We start from the raw sequence: 25273 nt of genomic DNA, 5'->3' as shown, positions 1-25273 counted from the left end.
TTCTTGGATGAGGTCTTTCCAAAGATCCTTGTTGGAGGATTTTCAAGATCACTTTCAGATCACTAGATCTGTATATCCAGTCTTTGTCATGTGCTAATAAAAATGTACAACGCTTGTGTGTGTGTGTGTGTGTTTGTGTGTGTCTACTTTAGTATGATATTGAATTTTACAACATTATGCTCTCATATTATCTTTTGACGTTGACACAGACTTCACCACACAAATAACATATTTGTAATTTGTTTAATACGTGTTTCTTAATATAGGTTGATTTACGTGTTTATGAAACAATTTAATCTTTATTTTACAATAGTTATTCACGTTATCAAACTGTCTTTCAACATTACTGAGTATTTCATTTAATCTTACTAACATAAATATATCTAACACTGTGAGGCTTAACAAAATAGATATTAGCCTTAAGGAGCAAGCAGCAGGCCTTTAAAATTTAACATGTTATTTTAGCTGACTATAGGTCTTAAGGACACATGAAACGATTAATTGTTAAATTTTAATTAAGCCAATTTTTCATCACAAGTCTTATGAACGGTCATCACCTTCTACTGGGATAACTTAGTCGACCTCCTGCAGGCAGACATTTGTATCAATAATTATCTGGTCCAGCCGGATACTATTGAGCTAAGACAGAGTTACTTCAGTACGAAAGCTCAGTACAAAAAACTCTTAAATATAGTCATTACGGTATCTACTTAGATACGTGTTTCCGATATTTAATGTTATATCTTAGAGAGTTACTCCTCGTTGCATAAAGCGTGCATTAAATTGAACTTCAGTTTGCGTTTGATAGCCGTAGTGAAGTGACACTTTATATTTTGTATGTCGCGCTGTCAGAATTAATTGAACATACACACACACAGAGTGTGTTTATTGATCAGTGGATCGGAAGATTGTTTTATACTGTTGTCTTTGATCTGGATAATTGTCAAATCTTAATCATTTACTAGAGAAATATTGATATAATTTAACATTATTTACAGATAGTTAATAAAAATATGACTTGTGTATTACATCTGACAACTTCGTACACAACGCACTTAAATGAGGGCGATGCAACGGTTGCCTTACAAAATAAAGGCTGCAATGTTTTTGACTTCGATTGGATAAGTACTCAAGATCTACATGATGGAATGTCTGAAGCAAGCACGGGTTCTTCAATTTGGGATGGAACCGACATTTCTAATTTAAAAGGATTGTCGACAAATGTCAAACATGAGCAATTGCACATGCAAGCAGTTGTTCAAACTGAGACAGAACTTGATTCGAGCGAAAGGGGCTCCTGTTGGGAGGAAAAACATGCATTTACAAACGGTAGGTAGTATTAATATTTTTTATGCTGTAAAATATAAGGTCACGTGCGCCATTTAATGAATTTCATTTATGATAAATGCATTCAGTCCTTTTTGCCAATTTTGATAAAATGCCCTAAAATACCTTTTGATAGAATATTTCAAAATGCCTTTAGCCTATTAATAAATTTTACGCCTAGGATAAGCGATACAATTTATCCCAATTATTTCTGTTTTGTTGTTTTGTTATTGTGTCAAAATCTTTTACCTCACCTAAATTGCTCCGGAATGAGTTTTACAAATTTAATTATATCGCTTTGTTTCTTAATTCATCTGTAGCAATATTTTCCTGACATCATCGGTAGTCGTGCGCTTGCATGGAAGCACGTCGACATTCATGAATAGGTATTGTATGTTTAATCACCCGTTTGTCTGTTACTCATGTATTTAAATATCAGCTGAAGCGCCTTTGCCTCTGTGTTTGATGGCTAATCTGTTCACTGCATGTTTATGGCAATTTTAATATTTTCATCAATATGGTTTACTCTTCCTCTGCGTAGGATGAAAATGGCCTCTTTCCATCTCTTTTTATTGACTGAGTAAAAAACAGTAAGTAAGTAATTAAGAAGTTAAAAAGGTAAACCTGAATATCCCTTTAAACTTGAAAACGTAGTCGAGTGCATGAGGAAATGCGTTTGGCTAATTGATTTGCGAAGAAATATTCGATACACCACTCCTTATATAGCAACAGACGTATGGTATATCTTCCATTTGATATGCTGCTATTTTTAAGATTCAACTGCGTTACTCTATTCATAATAATGAGCCCGCGTGGGAGAAGAGACAACCTAAAATTGTCTCTGCTAGCAAATTATTTTTGTCCGCCCTTATTAGTAACCACGTGTAAAAATGCACGATATTCTTACGTATATTCCCTTATCCATGGTGAATGCGGTAACTTCATTCTTTTGTACGACTTCATATCATTAATGATAGTCGCCTCAAATAGAAAGGAAAGTCAGAAAATGTATGACATTTCTAACAAATGATTTCGGCTAATTCATGCAAGAGCGGTCTGAAATAAAAATTAGGAAAACAGTGTAGAGCAGGCCTTTCTATTCATGATCTAGATGATTTTAATGTAAATTTTGATAAGGAATGCAAAGACTTACTTCATTTAAATGATTCATTGGCATCGATCCTGTAAAGCCTTACTCGACTTTCAAAAAGAAATTTCAGGAATATCTGATCATCCACGGTCGGAATATTTAATGAATGTTCTTAAACAATTGACCGTTTGGGAACCAGTGATACTTATTTCCTTGAAAAGATATCGGAAGAAATTCCTTGCGGTCAACATATGTGCACATTTGCATAAATTATTTTCATTATACGTCTATTTTCAGCGAATTAAACAAACCGTTTATTTTAATACGCTATGAAAAGTCAATATTAATCAGGTAGAAATTTGTGTGCACATTTTTATTACAGTAATAATGTTTCATGATGTATGCTTTAGGAAGAATGAACGAAACGTTCAGTTTTAATTCATTTGTCATTAGCCGATTTGCATTCTTTGAAACCCGATGTACGAAATACTAACACTTTAAGTTCGTATTAACAGTATACTACTTGTTTCCTCTGAATGAATCCGACATTTTTAAGATGATAACAGCGCTATTTGAAATGGAAAATTGCTTATTTCAAAGTAAACAAACAGAGAGGAAAAACAACAAACACAAATGTGCTGTAAACATGGTTCTGAAAAGATCGTTTCTACGTCAGTTTCGAAATTCATTACGCGAGAATGTATGGGTTTCTTTAATACAAAGTCAACAGTGTCACATAATGTACAGGCAATTTCAGATTAGCTGACCCGGCAGCATGCTGTGTCAAATATAACGCGCATTATTACATGCCGTACAGACGTTTGGTTGACATTTGACACTATGACGGAATAGCCTTTTAAATCACCAAATGTATTTGAATTGACGAGTTGGCACTATGTAGTCTTTCAGGATAATTATATTAAGCTTTTCATGTCATTCCAACAGGTCGTGTGTGGATTAGTAACTTGGCCCTTTTCGACTGGTATAAAGCCATCGTATTAAGTTGTGGAGATTAACTTTAATCATTCTATACCAGTTGCTTGTCTTCGGAATACTTCACTGTACATCAGGGGATAATCAAAATTAAGTAAAATATATTGTAACGAACACATCGTTAAACAAATTATACTTGTATTATACCTAAACTAGGTGTACTATATTAATTGTTTGTCATGCATTGTTTTTCTATTTTCATGGATAAACAAGCTTTGAACAACTCATTTATTTTATGCCAGTTGCTTGTCTATGGAATACTTCACAGTACATTAGGGGATAATCAAAATTAAGTAAAAGTATATTGTAACAAACACATCGTTAAACAAGTTCTATTTACATTAAACCTAAACTAGATGTACTATGTTGATTATTGGTCATACATTGTTTTTATATTTTCATAGATAAACAAGCCGTGAACAATTCATTTGAAATGTGTAAAAAGAGGTATATGATAATGAACCAGAAGAGTACCAAGAGCCACGGAATAAAACGAAAAGCGGAAGAGATTGGGATCGACGAAATGTATATTCCATCGAAACGTGTGTCACCATTCTTAAACACACCAAAAGAAAGAAAAGATATTAGACGAAACATTTTGAAAATCTCAGTTAAAAAGTTAAAACAGTTAGATGATCCCGAATCTTTTCTTAGGAGAACAGTTCTTGTTAATAATACAATGAAACGCCTGCAGACGGAATTACTACATGAAAAGCGTGGAAATAGGGAAACTGAATCAAGTAATAAGAATTATTTTAATGGATATTGTGAATTTAGCATCAATTGTATGTGGAACTCTTACTTATTAGATGACTCCCATCTGAGTGGAGTTCATGAGAAGATCATTGATGATATGACAGACACACTCATAAATAATGCGTTTAATGATAAAGTAGATGCAGATTCTAATGTTAATTCTATTCAAATTCCTTCTTTTTACGTTTCTATAGACAATTATTCTAGCCACACATGTTCCAGTGTTGCAGAATCAGGCAGAGATTGTGTCTGTCAGTTTTGCGTAGATAATAGAACATATATGATGGCAAAATCTATTGATAGATGTAATGAGTTAAGGAGAGTATGTAAGCGCAGTACAAATAATAGTGTAGAAAATGCCAAGAACAGCGATGGTGATGATTGCAAATAACTGCCATTAGGTAAAATGGCCACCTAATCCATTGAAAACGTACACTTTTAAGTAAGTGGTGAAGTTATATATCATGTTTTGACCAGGACAATAAAATGTGTCACATTACATCTACATGGCCATTTTGCTCTTGAAATAATCAAAAGATGTTATAATTCTTTTTTAAATATTGTGTAAAAGTGTTGTGGCACACAAGGCAAAATCCTATTTTGCAATTAATTTTTGGAAATGGAATAAAGATATTTATGAAGCCACAGACTTCGCCACATATCATCGAAGCATTCCTTCAACACATTCTTGCCTACATTGAATATATTATAGAATAGCGATCTCATTTTCTTACAAAGAAGTTTGATGTATGAATATACTTAAAGTATTAGTTGTATTTTAGTGTTGTTATTCTTCTGGCCCTTTGGAATCAAAACACGTGCAAGAGAGCGTAAGGATTGCTGCGCATTTCTTTACCTCTGATAAACAAACCAAATTAATATGTCTTATATTATTGAACACCGTTGCATTCTATATTTCCAAGTAATCAAATTACTTTTATTGTTCAATGTAAAGAAATATATATTTTTTTTTTAAATGTATTTTCTGCTATTTTATCTTATTATTGCAATTTTATATTAAACGTTTTGCCTCATCCCTTAGAACATGATAATCAAAGCTCATGAATAGCTTCTTTCAATCATTAATGATCGATTCTTTCAAGCATTGGAAGGTACTGTTTTGAATGTTTAGATATCGGATAATTTTGTCTTTTTCTCCGTGGCCAAATGGTTAAGGTCGCTGACTTCAAATCACTTACCCCTCACCGATGTTGGTTCGAGCTTCACTCGGGGCGTTGAATTATTCATGTGAGGAAGCCCACAATCTCGCTTACGGATGATCGGTGGTTCCATCCAGGTGCCCGCCCGTGATTAAATAATGCACGGAGGCGCACCTGGAGTCTTCCTCTACCATCAAAGCTGGAAAGTCGCCATATGACTTTAAGTGCCGTGTGGTGGCTATATAAAGTCTCCCCGTACTTGGATTCGGTGTTGTTATATTTTCTGGTCCTTTGGGATCATGGAGTCCATTCAACATATGTGTAATAGAGTTCCGCTTTAGCCGGTGCTAGGTGTCGTGAGAGGTGTTGATTTTTTCATTATCTCTCATGAACAGACTCAATCATGCTATTATTCTTCTTGGTTGCATTCTTTGATTCCAAAGGATGTTTTTACAGATTTTATTATAATTGTGTCGGTGCGACTTCAAACCTAACAAAAACAAAAACAAAAATTTTGAGGGGCAAACTATTGTAGGCAGTAAAGTAATGTTTCTGCCTTAAAATATATCCAAGGTGTTAGAACGAGTATGTTCTTCCTGCAGTTCTTGCTTTTTCGTATGGCTGTTTTATCGTAGAAAAATGAAATGTGGAGATTCTTTTTCAACACAGCACAGCAGAAATAAACCGATTTAAACAATGAATTCAATCAAACTTTGGGTCAATGTTTGCAACAACAGTGAAGAAAAAATACTGTAATACAGTCCAATACATATAGGTTAAAAGGCTTCAAAGGTTTTGGCCTTTTTTTTTCAGTTGGTTTCTTTTCTGATTGTGTGTATTATGAGACGATCGTACATCAATATAAAGTATTTGAACATAGTCGAAAACATCTTGAACTGAAAGATAGCGTAATATTTGTTTGAAGTGCAGACAGACAAATTACAATAAATACAAAATGTACAATATACAGTACAAGGGAAAAAACAAAAAAAAAAAACACGTATAGTATAATGTTAGTGTCAGATCTTTTTGTCTCTTATATTCAGATAAATATTTTATTAAGTTTGATCACCGTTCATTAACTTTAACAACACTATTTATTTTATACATACTACATGGCCTCCTTTTGTCGATTCGCAGCCAAATCCAATGCATTGAATTCGAAATGTGCATCACACATACTAGTGACATTGGTAATTATTGTATTCTTTATTTTCAATTATATTACATCTGTAGTAGGTATATTACCATTTTAATTTATTATCAACTGTGTGTTGGTAGTAAGTTCAAGTCTCCCCGATGCAATGCCTTTGTTTCAAATGAAATTAGTTATATAACAGAGGACATAATGACTAAAGTGAGTTAAAAGAATATGCTGAGAAAAAATAAGTCAGTCGAAGGTCTGCTGCTGGTACCACGTTCTCCAAAGTCTTGTGAATGACTTAGTTAACCTAAGTTTTGCTTTAGAAGTACAAAACACTGTCATAAACTAATACAAGAATGGTAATAACCTGTTGTAACATTCCGTGATATTTTAATGCAGCAATGGTTATTTAATTAAAACAGTCATGTCCGCGTTGGACATTTCGCTAAAATATCATAGAGTCTAATATGTTAAACGCAATGTCTCATCCTCATCATTAAAACTTTGATATGTTCCTATCTGCACGTCCAATGTATGCACATGAGACTGTTACATGTAATTTCAAATAAACTGAAAAAAAAGTTTTGTGCAATAGAATTGACAAAAAAAAAGCAGTTAGTACTGACTTTTCTTCTAAACATTTATCACTGTTTGAGACTGTACTTTGATCAAATTATGTCAAACCATACTATAATTTAAGGAAATGATGCAAAAGACTTGGAATGCCTCAAAAATACACATGTTACATATTTGATTAAACGGTTAATATTTTACATATTATATCTTGTTTTATGCACCATCTTTTGAATGTAAGTATTTATTCTATATCACTGTCGCTTATTATAACTGTACTGTGAATATTAGTTATACTGCTGTTTGTCTGCACAAAAAAAATACGTTTTGCATCCCGTCATTTATTTCCTTATTTCCCTGGATCTGAATTTCCGATAATTTACATTTCAAGTCATTAATTAAAATTTTTATATGTTGGTGTCAGAATACCTTTTATTCATTCATAACACATATTCAATGTGCAATTCATTGTTAATTAAAACTGAAAAAAAAATATTTGTCATGACGCCAGAAGAAAAATTAGGATTTATTCGTTTTAAGAGAGAGAGAGATAACATTTGGTTGACATGGAAACAATTCAAAAAGCTACACAGGACAAGACATTCTACGGTCGGGACCTATAACCTTTAATATATTTGTGATGCATCATGTGTATTGACTTTTGTATGATTCAAATGCCTGAGTTTGTACTTTCTTTTTTGATTTACCGATAAGATTTTTTGTCGTGCATCTTCTAAGAGAGATTTTCCTGCCATATTTTCTTACTACAGAATCATATCTTATTACACTGTTGAGACCTTGTATTACTACTGATACTATAATTAGTTTTATGATACTATATTAGTTTACACTCTCCAATTTTTACTGCAACAATGCCAATGAATATACCCAAAATGAAATTTGAACATTGTCAATACTAACCTTAATTCATACCTCTGTCACTGTAGCCATAAAAAGTGAAAGAAATAGTGATACGAATTTGTTCATCATTATAAACTTAGACAAGATGCCTTCCGATGAAATGAAATTTGGTCGCTTTAAAGACATTCAAAATTAAAAACTTTTCACGGAGAGTTTTTTCATATTCTATCATTTTTGGGGAGATAATCGGTATTAACAATGATGCCTATATGAAAAATATAGTTTTTTTTTTGTTATGAGAATCTAAACTTGAGTTTCGAGAAAAATTAGCGGTAGAAAGCTGCATTTTATGATTCTATTACAAATATCAAAAATAAATCTAAAATTCCCCGTATGGAAAAGGAAGAAATAATTTTCTAGTTTTCAGGGGAGATAACTCACGAAAAAGTAAAATTATCAGGGAGGTAATCTTAATGAAATTTTTGAGAACTTCTGTCACTATATAACTTGTCAATATGCACCTTATTTCTATCGTTTGACATTTTCAAAGCTTACATTATCAAGTTGTATGAACGCTTTTGGTGAAATTGAGGCCTATTACACCAATTAATTCTAACACGATACGATTCATTTTCCTATTAAACAAAGAAGGCTGAAAACAGCAATTCACTGCTCTGACATCATAATTATTACGTCATAGCGTTAAACGGCATAGCGGCGCGCTTGAAAAGAAACCAATTGAAAACGGGCATATATTTAATGAATTTTGTCAAGGATGTACTTTTATCTCCTTGGTAATGTGTTAGAATCGAAATAATATATCTCATTTAGTGATTTGCTCTTGAATAAAATCATTGTCTGTCGTTCAGATGCGTTTTATTATACCACTCGGGCTGCGCCCACGTGATATAATTCCTTAGCATCTGAACTCCAAACAATGATTTATTCAGCGACAAATCACTAAATGATATATATTATTTCTTAAATATACGTATAAAAGAATCGATGTAAATTCATTCTTTGGCAAGAACTATAATGGTTAACATGTTACATCTCACGTACTCAAGAATATATCAATACTTAACTATGTCTTATTGTCATCGGTATTTCCTGTATAATGGTTGTTCATTTGTAAACATGGAGCGACAGCTTTTCAATACCGTGAAGTAAAACATCTCACTCTCAATTTCATTATTGTTACAAGAAAAGGTGGTACATGTAATAATATTGCTGATCCTTATTTGCGAACAGACACTAGCGGACCGTTATGACAAAAACACTGTTTGCAAACACTTATTGCCGAATCAGCTGATAACTTATACATGTCCTGCATGTGTATTAATTGACAGGTACCTATTCAGGTATACATAAAACGTAATAATTTAATTTTATCCCATTTTGTCGTATTCCAATAACAGGGGTTGCACAGTTTACATTAATTTTTTGGTAAGTATTATATAAGATCACTTCCACTTCTTTGGCCTTGTTTTGTATTTTTATGTTGCTTGTCAACAAATCCAAATTATCATTTTCTCTAGTTTATATTAGGTAAGATGTTCTACTTTATCTTTCATGTGTACATTGTACATTTATATAGTTCTGTTGCAAAACATTACAAAATAGGGAAATGTCTAATAATAATATTAGATTTATTTTATGACAAAACAAATATATATGACGATTTCACCGTATGGTTCCTTTATATAATATTCTGTGTGAAAGCTGACCTTTAACTGTTTGTATGACGATAATCGTAGGAATCTACAAACAGGAATTTTTCAATATATTGAGCGAATCAAACTGAACGTCAAAATTTTCATTTCTTCTATTTACATTTGTCTTTAAAACTGTTTAGTCTCTCTATGTTTGTTGATTATTTATATATCATTCACAATATATTGCTACAAATCGAGCATAGCAACCTAATATTAATTATACAATTCTGCACACATCGTAGGGAAAAGCAAGAAATTAGGTATATCTGCAAGCTAAATAAATCAACTACAGTAAAAACTCCGAAAACTGAACCCTGTCCGGATCAAGTCAAAAGTCCGGTTTCCAGAGGATTTTGCACACATTTCTGAGAGCATTTATATATGTATATTCTTATTCGATTCGTCTGACTGTATCGTGTTCAATGTCTTTTAGTTTTTTTCTTTTTCCAAATATGCATTGTATGCCTCTGTTATGTAATGAATTATTTCTAACAGAAAAACATCACTTAAAATGATACATTATAATGAAAAGAATGTTTTGCTTATCGTGGCGATATAAATAGTCTAGCTCCTATAAATCATGGAACATGCATCTTGTGAATATCGATATTTAATAATTTATGCCAACACCAATAATAATTAATAAGAATAAAATTCTTTTTCATATTCCAAACAAAATGTAATTTTATGAAAAATCACCTGTACACCAACAGATCAATTAACCATTAGATCAAAATGTTTTGTACTTTATAAGCTTATCTTTTATAGCTAATATACAAAATACAAACACGTATTTTTACACCTACTTTGGTAACATTTGTGATTGTTAGTTGGTAAACAAAACATTGTTACCTGCTTGAGATTATGTTTTTAAACCAATTCCAAGTGATAATACACATAACTTTTCACACTTACTGGCCAGTTTTTAGAGGATTTTTTATGTATAATATTCCTTTACGGCCATGAAAAACCGACCGGTTTTCAGAATACAGAGTCTTCGGTATTCAGGGTGCTTTTTTAATTGGACTTATAAGAGAAAAACTTGGGACCTTAAACAATCGTCAGAGGATTCCGGTTTTTGGAGGGTCCTGTTTTCGGAGTTTTTACTGTACTAAGAGGTACAAGGTCATAAGGAAAAAAGAAGGGACTTAGATCTCGATTTCTCATTGAGTACCTCCTAATTTTATTCCGAGACGTCAAGAAGTGAACAATTTTCATTTATATCAATGCATTTCAATATCTCCTACTGAAATATGTCGAAAATGCAAGATGGACTGTCGATACCGATGCTTCGTGCATGACATGTACCTCAAGTTCTACTAAAACAAACTTTATCTCCTTATTTGATAGCCATAATTCCATTTTAGTTCAATAATTTAATTTAACAAAATAGTTCAACTTTGTGTGTACACTACAGATATAATTGTTATTTACAGTGTCGATTATATGACAAAATATATTTCCATCTTTACGCCTTCTTTTGTGTATACGCATATCTAAATTAATACAACTATTTTCAATTAAAGAACATTTTCAAATCGGGCAAAAAAGTCCTTTTATAAAATGATCAAAATATTGAAATGCTGTATATCATAATTTCTAAAAAACGAAACCTTTTGTTCAATCAGCAAGTAATCATTGTTTACAAACATTTAAGCTGACATAAAAGAAATCTGCAGATTCTGAACAGAAATTTGTTTTCCGAATGAAATTACGTTTAGGCCGGTGCTAGTGGGATTTGATGGACGTTGCAATTTTTATTCCCTCTTGAACTGTTTCATCAAACCGAGCCTGCTGTCATATTTGTCTGTCTGCATTCCGCGCTTTAATCGTATCCTTAACATATTTTATTAAGATATATTAATAAAAGTCAACTAACCCTTTATGTGCCTCTTTTTGTGCTGTCAATGCTTTGATCCTTAATGAATATTTCTAGGGAAAATTATGCCAGACATGCGACAGTAGCTCAGATTTTATCACGTATGTGTAAACGAGAATCTGTAGACATTCTTTTATTAATATTTTATTCTTACGGGTAGTCATACTGCATGCTCTACTCACTATACATTAGCTTATACATGTGAAATGTCATTATTTGTAGCACTCTACTAACATTACTCTGTCACCTTGGTGTAATGCTTTCAATCCTATGATGAGACAGTGTGGGAGGCGATACAGTCACAATCTGCCTCAGCTGGCTAAATATTCTCATCAACACTAGTTTACAAGTACTCCTGTGTGATAAATACGTGCTATTCTAACTAATTCATGTTAGATGCGATTTAAAATGCTGTAAGTTTACCTGCTAGTGTTCTGTCCTTCCATATTATCTCTTTTTTAAGTACTACATCGACTATCACAACATCAGTCATGGTGCTGTTTGGCGATAGGAAAGTGTTGCACCGTACAAGGACTTAATTATACCTTCCGGTCCTAACCCTAACCCATAGGGTCATGGAACAAAATTCTGGTTTCTGCATAGCAGGGTCTGGCTCTAGCGGGCTTGGAAGATGTTACAAGTTTTCCACGACTCTGTTAAACCGTGACACTAAATAATTTACTTAGTTGCGTTTTTTCTGCTTCGAAACGATCTCTACTGAGAAAAGAATCCAGCTGATACGTGTTATTGGAAAATGAAGTGAATGTAGAACGTACGTTCCTGTTTGTAACATAAATTATGCTATTTTAATATGTCTTTTGGTAATGAAATATTTTTTCTGTAAAATGAATTTGAAATATTGGATTTTCGTGGAACTGTAGTCTCTTAAATATATTTTACTTTGCTGCAATGATTTAATCCCAGTTGATATTTGAAATACTTGCAGGAGGTTTTGAACAATTCTGTTTTGGCGGAATAATTGTGCTTTATTAATGTTGTTTTAATAGATGTCCTGCTGGAAATCAATGATACTTATTTTCGTGACGATATACCGGAAGAAATTCCCTGAGGTCACTTTGTGTGTTCAGTTGCATAAATTACAATGTGAATGCTTCTAGTAGATTGCCGTTTTACTTTGATATTACTTTTCATATTCGATTTATATCGCCATTAATAATATTATATGCGTGTATCTTGAATAAATTCGGTACTTCCATGCACATTATTCGTACCTGAACGCTCCATTCTCTCACTCATCCCGTAGCTCGTTAAATAGTCGATTGGCAATCAGTATCCCATCATTTCATATTGTAATAAATAAGTTTCATTTCAGGGCAGATGCTTGTCGTATACTTATGAAGGAAAAAGAAGATTGTAACATGCAAACTAAGAGATTTCGTTATATATCGTACTTTTATATTTTGTTTCACAACTCCTTTGAAATGTGCAGAAAGACTCCTGTCAAAATGGACTACGAGACAACAAACCTTGGAGGTCAGCGGAAAATAAATACATGTACAGACGAAGTCTATATTCCATCGAAACGAGTTTTACCATTCCTAAACAAGCCAAAAGGAAGAAAGAATGAAAATCATGAAAATCTCAGTTAACAAGTTAAAACAGTTAGATGACCCAGAAACCTTTCTGACAAAAACAGTTCTTGTTGATAATACAATGACACGTCTACAAACGGAATTACAAGATGAAAAGTAGTGATATGAAATTTTATTTAGATAATAGGAGGTCATTAAGAAGATATGATGTAATTTGCAATGAATTTATGTCAGACTCTTTCTTACTTGATGATCCGTTCTTGAGAGTTGATGAGAAAGTCATAGATGATATGACAGTCGCATTCATGAGTAATGTGTTTCATGAAAAAGTAGATAATATTACATCAGAATCAGATATTGTTGAAAAGTCAGGCATAGGTTCGAATAAAATGGAAATTCTGGACGCAGAAATGAGTAGTAATAGTAATCTATTTACTTCCTTTCTTGCTCCGAAAGACCGGTATCAAAATGACAGAGGATCACATGTAGAAAAATTGGGAACAGGGTGTATATGTTCTCTTGTGCAAAAAATGAAACAAAAATAATGTAATGTATGTTGACACATGGGACGATTTTAGAGGAGCCTATAGGACAAGTATAGACCCAAGAATGTTTTCTTTGATAATTGCAAAGCATTACAATGGCCATGATCATTGCGAAACATTGAACTTGCAGTGATACTTTTGAAACATTGCACGTGCCCTGATTATAGCAAAACATTGCACTTGCCAGATAATTGCAAAACATTGTAATTGCCACGATAATTTAAAATCATTGTACTTGCCTTGATATTGTGAAGTATTGCAAGTTCCATCATGATAATAATTGCAAAACATTGGAAGTTCCACGACATTGCCAAGCATTGTATTTGTTTTGACGATTGTGTAGTAGGTATATAAAAGTGCCATAGAATCATAAAAGACTTAATTAGTTAAGTATCCATGCGATGTCTGACTACGTTACATAGACACTGTTCAATTTTATTTAGGCACAACTTAAATATGTTAGTTATGTGTATTTTTAATCTCTGTAAGATCGGAGACGTCAGTACTGTTCATACTGGCGTGCGCATTTAGACCATAAGTTTTGCATTGAGAAGTGTGCCCTCGCTCTGTCGCAGTATAATAATTATTGCAACTGTTAAGTCTCGCAATATATGCACCGCAGATTTTGTGCATATTTCTGTTTGAATTACCTTTAGTAATATCAATTACTCATTACTGAGTTACGTACAAGTTAACTAACTTCAAAGATACATTTTGTAATTTTTATCATTCAAATGTTAATATGAACCGGTCAAAGCAAATCTCAATTTAATTTAATTAGATCTGACTTTATGTGTTATTTGTATATCGGACGAGATTTTGTAAGTATAAATATAATAGAAAATGGACTATTATTAAATTTATTCTGAAGTTTAATATTGGTTATCAAGATAACTTTTAAAACATTTACATAGTTACTATTGTTTGAGTTTTCTGTGAACTCGGTAAAGGAAATATGTTCCCTAAAGAGCTTGGATTTATTGTAAATTGTATTTGACTCTGTTAATTTTTGAAACAGAACAATTTTTTAACGGATAAATGTGAAATACATTTTGACTCAGGAGTAATCTACATTTATGTTGAAATAATATTCAAATCTCACTTTATTCCAGTTTCTGTTTATTTTATTTCTTGCTGTTAAGGTATGTTCTTTTGCAATTTTTATTATTACTGTAAATCAAAACTTGAACATGTATTTGCCTGATATATTAACATATATTGCTGAGTAAGTCAGAAAAATGTTACCTATTGTAACGGTTCTGTATCTGACATGTGATTCTATCAAATGCCAACACTGAAATGAGAAATTAATTAATAGTAATCTTATGACTTAATAAAGCTCCTGTTATTGTGATAGATAAATGACGGAAGAATCATAACTAAAACATTTTGTGTTCACTCCACGTCGTAACAACGTTCTGTGCTAATTACTCTGCAGTAACATTAATGTCACAGAAAGATAATTATAATATCATAACTTCTTTTACGTATTCAAACAATCATAGCAGTAAGGAGCTAAAGTCCAGTTCACCAGGGGAAGTTAATAACGTTAATAACTTACTTTTGATAGTTGAGTAGTTTGCAACTGGTTACTATACTTAAGCAACAATTCAGAAAAGGTTAATCAAAATGCTGAATTTTCTGAAAGATTGTCTTGGTTCAGTTTCTCTTTAACATTATTGAAAAGATAATAATTTCAACAGGTAAACTACAAAGTACAAACAGACTTAAACAAGACGGATGTTCTTCTTTAATGTTTCTTATGCATGTTTATTCTAGTAACATGAACCATATGAGTATTAAATAATAAGCTCATTATTCTGACAAATAAACATTCATGGCGATTATATCATAGAGTTGATTCATACTGAATGCGATGTCTCATCATGATGTTTTAATCCTTATAATTATTTGTTTGCTGGTTTTAACGTCACATCGACGTAATTGTATGTCATATGGCAACATTCTGTTACATTTAGTGCAAATTAAAAGCAATATTTGAAATAAATTCACTTTAGTTTCATTCAACAAAAACTCCTTATAATGTTTAATACCGAATCTACTTCTATTTGAAAAATTGCATTATGATCAAATTTAATTAAAGCCTGCTTAAGATTATTAACTGAAGCCACGTTTCCTTGGAATCTGGAGTTTATTTCACTCAAGTCTTTAAAGAACATTAAATGATTTTGATTGGCGGTAAATTGAAATAACTTGAGAGCCATTTGAGAAAAACATGTGTTTCTTTTTTAGTCATAAATCACAACGATAAAGTTCACGTCGTACGGCGACCTGTCAGTATTAACGATGGATGAATAACTAATGTGTCCTGAACTTTATGTAAGGTCATTTTGTGCAGAAGAAATAACTGAAGCACAATAGACGGCTTTCCATTGTACACGAATTTGACCTCAAGCGCTGTGCACGACTCCCAGTTGTTAAATTCATGTCCTCGAAGGCCACCATTTTAATGCAAAGTTAGCCGTAAGATACGGCATTTTCTAACCTGTTACCACCTATTTGAGCACAAGGCACATTACCAGATAATCTGCAGAGTTTAAACCATGTACCTGGACCTTTATTCATATGATTGGCATGCCGCTTTCGCATTCATATACACACTTTTTCTGCACCAGACTTCTCGGTGGTCTAGTGGTTGAGGTTTCGAAACTCACCGCTAAGGTTTCGAACCCCCACAAGGAATGTATAATACTTTCAAACGAAACAGCCATCCAGCCGACTAACAGAATATCAATGGTTCTATCAAGGGAACAGACTGTGCCAAGTATAATGCCTGGAGAAGCTTATGGGTCTTTTTCGCCAGTTAAAGAAAGAGAGTTGATATATGTTTATAATTTGTTTCACTGTAAGTTATGTAAATTGAGATCCGTCAGAAACAATAAATATTAGAAAGGTAGATTTGCTTATTGGGTATTGTGTTGTATATTTTATTATATGGTTGCAATTAATTGTTTGGGAATTAGATTCAACACCCTTCTACACATTTGATTTATTAAGAATAAAAGATCTAACAAAATCGGGAAATACAATTTAGCAAACTAAGCCATTTATGCGGAGTCACTGAGCACATTGGTACTGCTTATTGATTTACCTCGAACGGAAAGTAAAAAATTAAAGATTAAATTAGTTTCTCTCTGCAAATGTTTTAGTAACACTGTGCACGCACACGTCGTATTGAACATCTAAACATCGATATAAAACTTCGCAGATTTTCTGCCAGCCATTACAGCAAATTGCATTTGTTTTGTCATATTAGTAACTTTTGTTATATTCTTGACAACAAACTACCTCATAATGTTGGAAGAAAGAATATGTAAGACTTAAATATGAAACAAAGGAAGTATTTCTATGGTAAGTAAAAAAGACCTATAAAGAACAAAAAATTGACATAATTGATTTAATAGTTCATGTTTTGTCATTTCAGCATAACATGACATTATAAAATCAATGTAAAATGTATGTTTTGTATTAGTCATTGTTTGTTTGTTTGTTTTGGGTTTAACGCCGTTTTTCAACAGTATTTCAGTCATGTAACGGCGGGCAGTTAACCTAACCAGTGTTCCTGGATTCTGTACCAGTACAAACCTGTTCTCCGCAAGTAACTGCCAACTTCCCCACATGAATCAGAGGTGGAGGACTAATGATATCAGACACAATGTCGTTCATCAAATAGTCACGGAGAACATACGCCCCGCCCGAGGATCGAACTCGCGACCCCGTGATCCGTAGACCAACGCTCTTACCTATTGAGCTAAGCGGGCGGGCTATCCTATAGTTCCTATTGTAAAGGTGCATAGATTTCAAGCTTAGGATCTGTTACAGGAAATTCTGAAGTGTTATAGCGTTGTACTAGAAGTATGTATTTACATCTTTTGTGTGACTCAGTGCATCCGATTTCTAAATGATCACAATAATATTGATATTCTGATAAATAAAATCTAAGAAATCATTCTGAGGCATAAAACGTAACGAATTAAAACAATTGCAAACACAGTTCGACTATTCATGAGAAGAAGTTTTCGACAGGTCCATCCGTCTTTACGGAAAATTTCTTTCTTTTTTATATTCCGTTTCGTTCACGTTACTTGGTGTCAAAATAAAACAACGAGAAAATGCAAAACACCGGGTTCAAGTGCAGGAAGAGTTTTACGGCTGCCACACGGCACTCCAAGACGCAATGGAACATACGGTTATATATGTTATAATGTGTTGTTTGGTTTTATTAGACTCAACACCTTTTTGTTCACGTCATCATTTTATAGACGTCAATCAAATTAATTTTACAAGTGAATGCTGACAAAATCAGGAGATACAATTTTCAAAAAAAAAATCTATATCCGGTCCGTCACTTTATACTTTAGTACTGCATTTTAAAATACCTTTATAAAAGTGAGGAATAAAGAAAGCTTTAGGTACACTGCTCAAGTACTGGCATATGCACCCATTTCAACCTTAGTGTTAACTTTTGCTACCCCATTTGTCTACATTTATCCTCATTTTAGCCTACACAACGTATTAAAACTTGCCTTAAGACAAGATTACTTATGGTAACTAAGCACGTCCTAAGAAATCCATAGGGTAGATGCGAATATGGTTTAACGAACATTAATTGCTTTTGCCGTAAACCAAAGGGAAATTTGATTTAAATGGTAAAGTATCATCATAAAGTTTTACATCTTCTAAATATAAAACGACCCTAATATAACGGTTTAAATAATTCTATTTTGTAGATGAGACCAAAAAATGGAAACTGATAATATGAATTTCCAAATACTGTTAACGTTCCTGTAGAGTCTTCAATTTATTTAATATATTGACGTCACTATCCTTTTAGTCCGGGCATGACCCATATTCAGAGCGCAATTCAATGTTTATTTAATTACAATAAATCATTTGTCATGACGTAAAACGAGAATACACATGAGAATAATACATTTACATTTTCATGCACACATAATGAATTAGTTACTATAAAGGAAATTGCATTTTACTCTGCACTGTATAATATAGTCCAGAACTCCAAAGTTTGTTATATTACACAACTCTCTGACAGTTTACGTATAACGTTGCAACTTTATACTAAGGGAAACCTTAGGAAGATAACAGAAAAAATGAATTCCACACATTACAGTTTGAAACTCCTGTGCTGTTTAATACAAACACAGCTATGACAATTTTATTCAGTTTTTTTCTGCAGTCTGAGAGCTCATTTCTATGCCTGCATGAGCCGTCATCTCTTTCTCTTACCCAGCAGATTTTAATCTTGACCATGTCAGGTTATCTCGGACTACTGCATTTTTGGAGTATTCTAGTTGCTTTCTTTGATAAATTCTTTTCAAAAGACCATTATTGGAGATCTTCAATGGCTATATAGTACCTTTCTTTAGCAAGTGTTAAATAATTGATGCTATTTGCTAGTCCAATCCCTTATGTGTCTTTTGTGTATAGTATTTTAGGTTAAAACTAATGATATAAAGACATGATATAAAGACGGCCTTTTTATTCTCTATATAAGAAGGTCATTTTCGGGTCTGCCCCTTACAACAGGACCATTTTGGAATTTCTTTTACCCATATTTTCTTGAATAAATATCAATGTCAACACTATAAATGAACAGCTGTTATACATTGATCTGTCATTGTGAGTTTTCTTGTGTTGGTACATGTATACTTCAGCATTATCTTTCATACCAGAATCTTGAAAAAGTAATATATGTTGCTTTCGTTAGAGAACTGTACGCTGACAGAAGCATTAGCAATATTCATTTACCTCCAAGATCGGCTTACACATTGACCTTCTATACGATCCGACGTCTTATCTGTAACATCTTTCTCTCGTATATTTGTTCGTGTATTAGCCTAAATAAACATGCATTTTATACTCAAATGATGAAAGCTTTCATCGTAATTTTACGACTGGTGAATTAATGCGCACAAATGATCTTTCAAATTGATCAAAGAATTCACTTGAATTTGTATCAATATATTTTATAATATATGGAAAAAGAAAGAAACTGTGCAAGAATTTCAAGACTCTTTTGCACCTACACCTTTCTCGTTATTGTTTTGTCTATGCTAGTCATATTTGCATCATAAGTGCATAATTCATTGCAATTGTGCAATTGTGTAGGTAACATTAAATTTTCATGTCTTCTCCCATGAGACGGTATGGTGCAGACACTGCATGGTTCATTTTGTCGTAGAGTATCTAATGACCGAAATGCATTTCCTAGAGAAATTACTCAAATCTTTCAATGATATCGTAGAACATCTATTGACAGGATAATTTATTTTTAATGGTTTCCTTAAGGACTGAATAGATCAGTCAAACCGTTTAATTCAGTAGCCGATTTATGATTAACACTTTGCCCAAAACATTTTAATCAAATAAGCAATGGCAGTCACCGGACACAAATCATAAGCTGCCGATTTATGATTAACACTTTGCCCAAAACATTGAAAAAAATCAAATAAGCAATGATAGACACCGAACACAAATCATAAGGTAGCCAACATATGGCATGTAAATAAATTATATGTAGAATCAAAGTAATTTTGGAAATCATGAAAAATTTTATTACCGAAAATATCTATACTTTAATTTTCGTTTAAAATCAATCTAGTTAATTGATTTTCAGTTGAAAATTGCCTCCCTTAAATCGTATTTTGAGATTTCATCTAGTAACAATGGAGCCAAACAATCATAAAGCCGTAACAATAAATTCAGTGATCTCCAAGATAAAGTTATAACTTGCAAACACCAACAACTAATTCAAACTAAACTTGAATATATAAACTGTAAAAAAAGAAACGGAATAAAATGAACTGAATATTACATGTTCGAAGTCCACTAACTACAACAGCATCTGTCCGTAAAATTCCAGAATTGATATTCTCAATAATAAATATAGAGAGACATATAAATTCTGTTTCAGCTTTCGTCGAATCTGCGTTTTAATACATCGACAGATAAAGAACAACAAGTAGCAGAATTATGTAAGCTAACTACTATATTGCAAAGATTTTGACGTAAAGTAATATAATTTTACTTTCTTTCCCCTGCAGAATTTTATAGTAGGGAACCGTTCCTCCTTTGTGCAGAATGCAAAGGTAAGTATATATTTCAACAGATAGCTCAATAAGTCTTTAGGGTCAAGGCGGACATAGCTAATGCTAAGATTCATTGGGTAGCAGCTTATATTTGATTTTAGCTGTCAGTACTCTGAAGGTTGTATGCAATGGGATGTTTTCATTATTTTTTGGGATGTTCAGGGATGTTCTGAGATTTTCTAGTAAACTGATGTTAATTATGCTTTTCCAAAACTTGATAGCACAATCGCCATATTCAGTTGGGTTCTCGTTCTTTATTAAGATATTGTGCAATTCAGTCGTAAATAATACTTACCTCGGCTGATTATTTGAAACAAGAAATATATAATAAGCAAGAATTTAAGTCTTCTTTTAAGCAAAAAAAAACTATCATTTTCACAAGCACCAAATTATTGTAATGCTTTCTCAGAATGCAGCGTAATCACGCAAAAAATAAAAAGCATTTGTGTAGTTAGCCAGCTGGCACTGTTTACTAACACATACTATATACATACATACTATTATCATTAGTTAAATATTTAAAGGAGAAGTAAACGACAAAACTGTAATCTAAAGCACTAAATATACATAGTTAGGTTGTAGTCGAGTCAAGCAAGTGATTGTCAAGCTAGGTGGTACTCCTGATATATAAGCAAATACGTGTGACATTTTCCTTTTGAAATGCTATTAACTGTAACGTTCCACTAATGTAATGTTATACTGTCACCTTGATGTAATACATTCATTGACAATTTGATGATGAGATTGGGTGGAAAGCGAGACGGCCACAACTTGTCTCTGCTAGAAATGTTTACCTATCACTAGTATTATGCGTGATGTTCTAATCGCGTTTCTCAACTACTTGTTATAAAAGAGACTATACTTCATTCCCTTTTGCACGCCTTCATATCGTTAATCAGAAAATCTATATAACAGTTAATGTATAGTTAGAAACAAACTAACAGACAGGCGGAAAGTGAGCTTATCTGAAAATGGAATTAACTTGTTTTTGTTTGTTTTGGGTTTAACGCCGTTTTTCAACAGTATTTCAGTCATGTAACGGCGGGAGGAATTAACTTGTAGTCAAAGAGCACGCATTTGTCATTAATGATAATTCTTATTTAAATGTATATTATTTTAATGTTACAATACATGTAAGGATGATAAAAAGACAGATGGGACATTTATAATTACCATAACATACATTATATCAACAGTGTTAGAGATAAATTAAGTTTCATTTAAAGTCTATGTTTTTGTAAGACTCAATTTCGCTTTGTCTTAATTAGCTGAACATTCAACATTATGGTTAATACATGTAGCTATTGAACATGAACATCAGCTCAAACGCGATATGTTATTATGTTTGAAAGTCTTGTTGAGGATTCTTGTGAGCCTTCATTCCAGCAATATTCAACTTATTATGATTTCACAAAGACATATTTAGAAAACATACCATATAATCACGTGAGCTTTAGGCGATATCTCATAAAGATGATTCGAACCTTTGGCACATGCAATTGTTTTGCAATTTGTGCAAATTAAAGGCAATATCTGCAACAACTGCGATTTAATTTCAATTTAGCTGAAAGAGATTTTACGATGAAATGAAAAATACACAAAACCTCTAAAAAACGTTTCAATAACAATGCTACTTTTTTGGAAATGTGCTGTTCTCTTTTTATGGCACAGACTAAGCAAAATTCACTTTCTCTTTGAACATTGAGATTCGGTTAATTGCATGAGCTTTTTTATTGATTTAGTTTGTACACTTATATTTAACTATATTTAGGTTTGTTTCGTTTCTATTTTAAAGAGATACGTTAGCTTTTAAAGCGACAAGTTAAGTGTGTAAAGTTAATTTTTAGAAAATCGGGTACTTATTTCCTTAAATACAGATGTCACTTTAAACAAAAATCATGGTCTATGCTCAAACTACTATCGGAATATTTGTTATAACAAAGTTTTCACTTTAGCTTTTGTCGACCAGTAAATTTAATTTAACAGTGCTTGTTTACATTTTAATACCATGTGACAGTGGTTGTTCACATATTTATTGGAGATTGATATGTTTTTCATTATAGGTACATAGTATTATGTAGACTGCATGTGATTACAGGATTAACCGTTTTATTGATATACATAAAGGAACATCATGTACCCCTATGTTTTTAAATAGAAAAGCCTTACTTACAGGTAAGCACGACTCGTACTAATTTAATGTAGAAATATGTCCTTTACACTAGCGTTCAAACTTGCAACCAAATGGTTGAGCAGCTGACAAGTTTAAGCATTTATCTTAACCTATACGTACCTCTTCTACATTCACACATGCCACAGAGTGAGGTTGCTGATTTCTAATCACTTGACACCCACCGCTGTGGGTTCGCGTCCAAGTTACACTTACTTCGAGAATTAAAGCCACATAAGTTAGTTAGTTGTTATTTGACTTCATTTAACTCAACATCTTACGTTCGTCACACTCTGAATTTTACCAGTGAATGCTGAAACAATCAGAAAAGTTTAGTTAATAGCTATACATTCACTGTGTATGTTTTTATTATTTGTTTTGTTTCTCCTTGCAAAGCAACGAGGTATATTACTCATGCATAATGTCTTTGTTCTTAACGTAAACCACTGATATTTTTCTTCTAGGAACTTCATTGTAGCCAACGCAGCATTTACGATAGGAAAGTAGCACAATATATAAACGAAAGAATGAATTATTAGAAACAAATTGGTTAGACGCGAATATGAAACAAAGGAAATATTTTTGCGGTAAACCAAAGGAAAATTGAGTTTGATGTTAAACAATACCGTTTTAAACATATTGGCTAGATTATATTGCGCAATTTTGCCAGTTTCTACTTCTAAATACAAACATATAACTACACATTTTAAAGTCAATATTACAATAACGTTTTTGAATTGATTACTTTAATCATGGGCAAATATCCGAAAAACAAGCACACGAACCTATACATTTTATTTTACCATTTCATAGGCCATACGTTTTTTTACGATTGTGAGAAGTTTCATTTAAATCTACATTGTAGGATAATTTCTATTCGCGAAAATGTTACGAAAATTGTGATTTTCCAATAGACTCCCATTATGAAAACTTGCATGAGGTCCGAATTTTTCAAGTCAACCTAGCAAAAAAATCAAGCATACCCTCCTATCTTTTTTATTCGCTGAATTTTCTAAGTATATTTTGAAGGTTTGAAAAATTAGGATTTAATCAAATTCTACATTGTAGAAAAAACTGACCTGCAGAACTACTTTAAATACTAATGGAATATATTAATTTCCCTACATAAGTATCGTTCACATCTATATCTAGACTTGGTGCAACTCGTAAGCATTATGGGCTTTTCTGTATCAGTCAGCCTTGGCGGAGTCGCAACAAAGACCAACATCAAGTTTTCCAGAATGTTGATCTAAAAATAACAAATCAAACCTACATATGTTGAAGTATGAAATAACACAGACGCGCTTAATGTTCTTTGTTGACTTTGTTTGTATTTACTTTTCGTGATACTTTATCCGAGCAACCATATGAATATCAAATAATAATCGCATTAAGTTGACGCATTGATATTTTTTGCGCAAATATCATCAAAGGCGTGCCTCATCATAAATGCCTAAAATGTGATGCTTAGCACGTGCAACGTCTGCAGATTTTAAGCAAAATGAACAACAGGTAATATCAAACGGTTTTCGAAGCAATCTACATGAATCAGTTTACATTAAGATTATCTCTTGTTACTGCTTTTTTAATTCAAATATACATTGACTAAGATGACTAAGAAAAGACCAAGTTTTCTTTTAATCAGGAACATATCTTATCGATTTAATTCCCGTTTCCTATTTTGTTGTTGTTGTTTGTTTGCTTACGTTTTCCGTTTGAATGTTGCTGAAGACTTTTCACAGGCACAGTTCAGACCATCAAGGTTACTCTGAACCTTTTATGGGTGGGAGGGGGGAGTTCTATATACTCATCACGGCTTTATTTGTGCACGGGTGGTGAGCTCCTAAAACCAACAAACTTCTGCAAGCCAGTTGGATTTGTATCCTTATTAGCCGGCAAATCAAATTGTGCAAAGCAACTGACCTGAACGTATGTTTTTACCTTGTATCTATTTTATCACTGATTCGATACCAATCATCTGCTGCTAAGATAAATCATTGATACCCGAACATTGTATCTACCCCTTACTCCCCTACCCCTTTCTGTATTTTGCATATAATTCAAATGTACGATGGATTTTTGAAGTAACCCGTCTACTATATTTTTCCGTTGTAGCTTCTTTTTATTGTTGGCCTACCTTGCGGTGCGTGGCTCAATGACTGTGTTTAAGGTGCTCTGTGCTTCAGGAAAATCTACCCTTACCTTTTATCTTTTGTAGCAAACAAAAGAAGCAAATATTCCAGCGAAATTAAATTAAACTGATAATTAAATAAGGGTTATCGAATCTGTATATACAGCCAGAATAAACAAGTATAATTTGCACACAGCGTTTGTTTCGTAGCATTTGATACCTTGATATTGATTCAGTTCTCTTGTGT

At 32.7% G+C, this 25273-nt stretch overlaps 1 protein-coding gene across 1 annotated transcript; it reads left to right on the top strand.

Annotated features, from left to right (window-relative positions):
• The first annotated feature begins 811 nt into the window (after positions 1–811).
• On the top strand, positions 812–4935 carry LOC123538229 (uncharacterized). Its single transcript, XM_045322199.2, has 2 exons — positions 812–1329; positions 3814–4935. The coding sequence occupies exons 1-2, from the start codon at positions 1014–1016 to the stop codon at positions 4554–4556; spliced, it is 1059 nt and encodes a 352-aa protein (XP_045178134.2). The 5' UTR covers positions 812–1013; the 3' UTR covers positions 4557–4935.
• The last annotated feature ends 20338 nt before the right edge of the window (positions 4936–25273 follow it).

Source organism: Mercenaria mercenaria, chromosome 1 (assembly GCF_021730395.1).
Source record: "Mercenaria mercenaria strain notata chromosome 1, MADL_Memer_1, whole genome shotgun sequence".
Taxonomy (NCBI): Eukaryota; Metazoa; Mollusca; class Bivalvia; order Venerida; family Veneridae; genus Mercenaria; species Mercenaria mercenaria.
This window is presented reverse-complemented; position numbering and strand designations above follow the sequence as displayed.

Excerpts from the sequence above, each read along its gene's own strand:
- LOC123538229 (XM_045322199.2), top strand. The coding sequence starts at position 1,014 with ATGACTTGTGTATTACATCTGACAACTTCGTACACAACGCACTTAAAT. Across the intron at positions 1,330-3,813 it reads AAAACATGCATTTACAAACG|ATAAACAAGCCGTGAACAAT; the intron begins GTAGGTAGTATT and ends ATATTTTCATAG.